The 3,051-nt window shown below is 39.5% G+C and overlaps 1 protein-coding gene across 1 annotated transcript in view; it reads right to left on the reverse strand.

Annotated features, from left to right (window-relative positions):
- Nucleotides 1-3,051, reverse strand: part of PDSS2 (decaprenyl diphosphate synthase subunit 2) — a 314,695-nt gene that overhangs the window by 140,401 nt on the left and 171,243 nt on the right. The window contains exon 3 of the mRNA XM_004696235.2: nucleotides 2,659-2,857. Within this exon, the coding sequence (XP_004696292.1) occupies nucleotides 2,659-2,857 (199 nt within the window). The remainder of the gene's footprint in view (nucleotides 1-2,658; nucleotides 2,858-3,051) is intronic.

Genomic DNA, 3,051 nt, shown 5'->3' on the forward strand with positions numbered 1-3,051 from the left:
CCATCCATCCATCCATCCATCCATCCATCCATCCATCCATCCATCCATCCATCCATCCATTGTGTCAAGCACATTTGTACATATGTTGCCATCATCATTCTCAAAACATTTCTTCCTACTTGAGCCCTTGGTATGAGCTCCTCATTTCCCACCCCACCCCCACCCTCCCATAAATTTTTTTTTCATGTCTTTCACAAACCGCTGTCTCATTTCACCCACTTTTTTGTTGTCCATTCCCCTAGGAGGGGGTTATATGTAGATCATTGTGATCGGTTTCCCTTTTCTCCTCCCACCTTCCCCTTCCCTTCCTGGTACCGTACTAGGGAAACTCCACTCCGCCCAGCACAATTCCAGTGTTTTGGGGTACTCCCTCATAACTACTGAGTCACCAGGCCTAACTACTTAGACCTCCATGGTGGATAGTAAATATCAAGAAACATTATTGGTCCCATTTCACCTTTTTTGAAATGAGAAAACCACTCGTACATTTGAGTTGTTCTCACAGTGCTGTCCTTATAAACTGTGTTCAACATCACAACAGTTTCTGTGACATTTTTCCCCCCGAGCAAGAAACAAAATTTCACAGCCACATGCTATTCTCTTAAATCGGCCATCACACCAAAAACTGAGGTTCACGCAAAACTGCTTTTATGAAAAAATTCACTGTGACCAGAGAGAACCTTCCCAGGTGATGCACACTTGGGAAGGTGAACAACTTAAGTGGGTGCACAACTCAGAGTGAGTTGCCGGATGCTCGCCTAGTAGAAAAAAAGCGTACTAGGGAAACTCTACTCCCCCAGCTCAATTCCAGTGTTTTTGGGTACTCCCTCATAACGACAGAGCCACCAGGCCTAACTACTTAGACCTCCATGTGGATAGTAATATCAAGAAACATTTTGTGCAAACTACACATTCATTACCAACTTTCTTGAGAAATAAAGTAAGTATTTAAAAAATGTGGAAAATGTACTTTTATTTTTTGAGCATATTGCTGCCTAACGGGTTTACTGTAAAATCAAACAAGCAAATAGTTATAGATTTGTACCATACAAGTGAGTTTAGTCTACTCGCTACTCACTTTGCAGTAGAATGATCAGATTTCTTTTCTCAGATATATTTCTCAGTAACAGAAATGAGAATGTCCTTTGTTTCCCACTGTGCCTATCAATTGGAGCCTGGAAGGGTTGTGAGTCTGGAAGACCATGGTCAAGCTGGTGATATACCATGGGGACAAGTGGATTGGCAGCATAAATTACTGCTCCCACGAATGCCCAAGAGAGCATGGAGTTGCTTGTTCATAGATGCTTATCTCTGAGTGTGCCTGCCTTCTTGTATTGGTAAGTACTCTCCACTGGGCGGTGGTAGTTAATCCTCTGTTTGCAAAGGGTTGGGAAAAGCAAAGTGTTATTGGTGGTTATCTTTTAGATTGAAGAACACATTAAAATGAGAACTCCCTTCATTGTGCATGGATGGGTCTCATACACTATCAGACTACACAATTCAAAAATTAAGGCAGAGGCAAAAAGTACAAGTGAGCATGTGTTGAACCCATTTTCATCTATTCTAATATAATTGTAATAGCTATAGCATTTTCTGCTAGAAAATTAAAATTCAAGACAAATACCAAATCAGATGGGATTCTAGAACAGGTTTATGAGTCTGTCCCTAACAAAACAGAACACAGACTCTTCCTTCCTCCTGACTGAAATAAGAACATGGTAGCAGGACAAGCCACCATAGTGGGCCAAGAGGTGGAGAGATAAGGATGGCAGATCAGAGAGATCTGCTCCCTGACTTTGTAGGATCATCTCACCAACCTCAGACCGCCTATTTGGAGGATTTTTCACAAGGGAAAATTTTCTATTTGTTTAGGTTGCTGTTACCTTATATTAAAGCTACTACCAACTGCTATGTAGGGAACACTGCTACAACTTTTCTAAAAAGCAGCTTGACAATGTATGAACTAGTGTTTGAATTCAAGAATATGAAATAAGTTTCTATCCTTTGAACTATTTCAAGGTAATTTATCCAGATATAATCTGAAATGAAGGAAAACATGCTCAGTGCAGTTATTCATGACTACAAACATTTAGAGACAATCTAAATATTTAAATATGAGGAAGACAAATGGTATTACAATGACTACTACACAGTCATTAGAAAATGTATGATAAAAAAAAAAGAAAGTTTATGAAAATGCCTAAGAGCCTGGGAAAAATTTCCATAGTACTTTACTACGAAGCAGGGCAGAAAGAAGTGGAAATGAAGAAAAAAATCTTATACATAGCAAACTCTCTAGGTTAATAAAAAAAATCCAGTCCATAAAAGTATAAATGAACAACAAAATAAAAATATTAAATAACAGTGATTATCTTTAAATTGTGAGATTATAGGTAATGTTTATTTAAATCTTCTTTAGTTTAAATATTTAAAGCTATTCTATTACTAAAATATAAATTCAACTACAGTCAGGGGAAAAAAGAAATTAATCTCAGCACTGTCTCAGCCTTTACCGTGACATGCCATCATTGTCACTAGCAGCAGAGAACAGGCACTTGTGAGAGGGGCGGTCGCAGCGGCGCGCAGACCTTCGCGGCTCTACCGGCATCTCGGTAGCTACAGACTGTGTCCAGACCCAGCAGACCCGCTCGATTTTACCTTGGTGTTCTTCAGTAGAGCGAGTCCATTGCAGGCATTTGCTAGAAGAAAGTCTCCACTCAGGATAGCTATTTTATTTCCAAACTGCATGTCTTTCAGTGGCCCATCAGAAGACTGCACTTCATTTAAATTCACGATCCCACGATGCACAAGGAGAGCGGTATGGATAAGTTCCGTGATCTCTGCCAAACTTCTTTGACTAAAACATACAAGAAAGAAGTCTTTTAGAGTGAAACAGAAAGTCGGCATACCGTTTTATCAACATTGCCAGACTTTGGTTTTCAACAACTATTACATAGATGATTACTTTTCAATGAGGCTTTGAGAGGCCTGTGTTAGTCTGGGTTGACTAGAGAAACAAATCCAGAGACACTCATATATGTATAAGAAAGA

The sequence above is a fragment of the Echinops telfairi genome, unplaced genomic scaffold, assembly GCF_000313985.2.
Source record: "Echinops telfairi isolate 266 unplaced genomic scaffold, ASM31398v2 ScPeMD7_3533;HRSCAF=4204_0, whole genome shotgun sequence".
Classification (NCBI taxonomy): domain Eukaryota; kingdom Metazoa; phylum Chordata; class Mammalia; order Afrosoricida; family Tenrecidae; genus Echinops; species Echinops telfairi.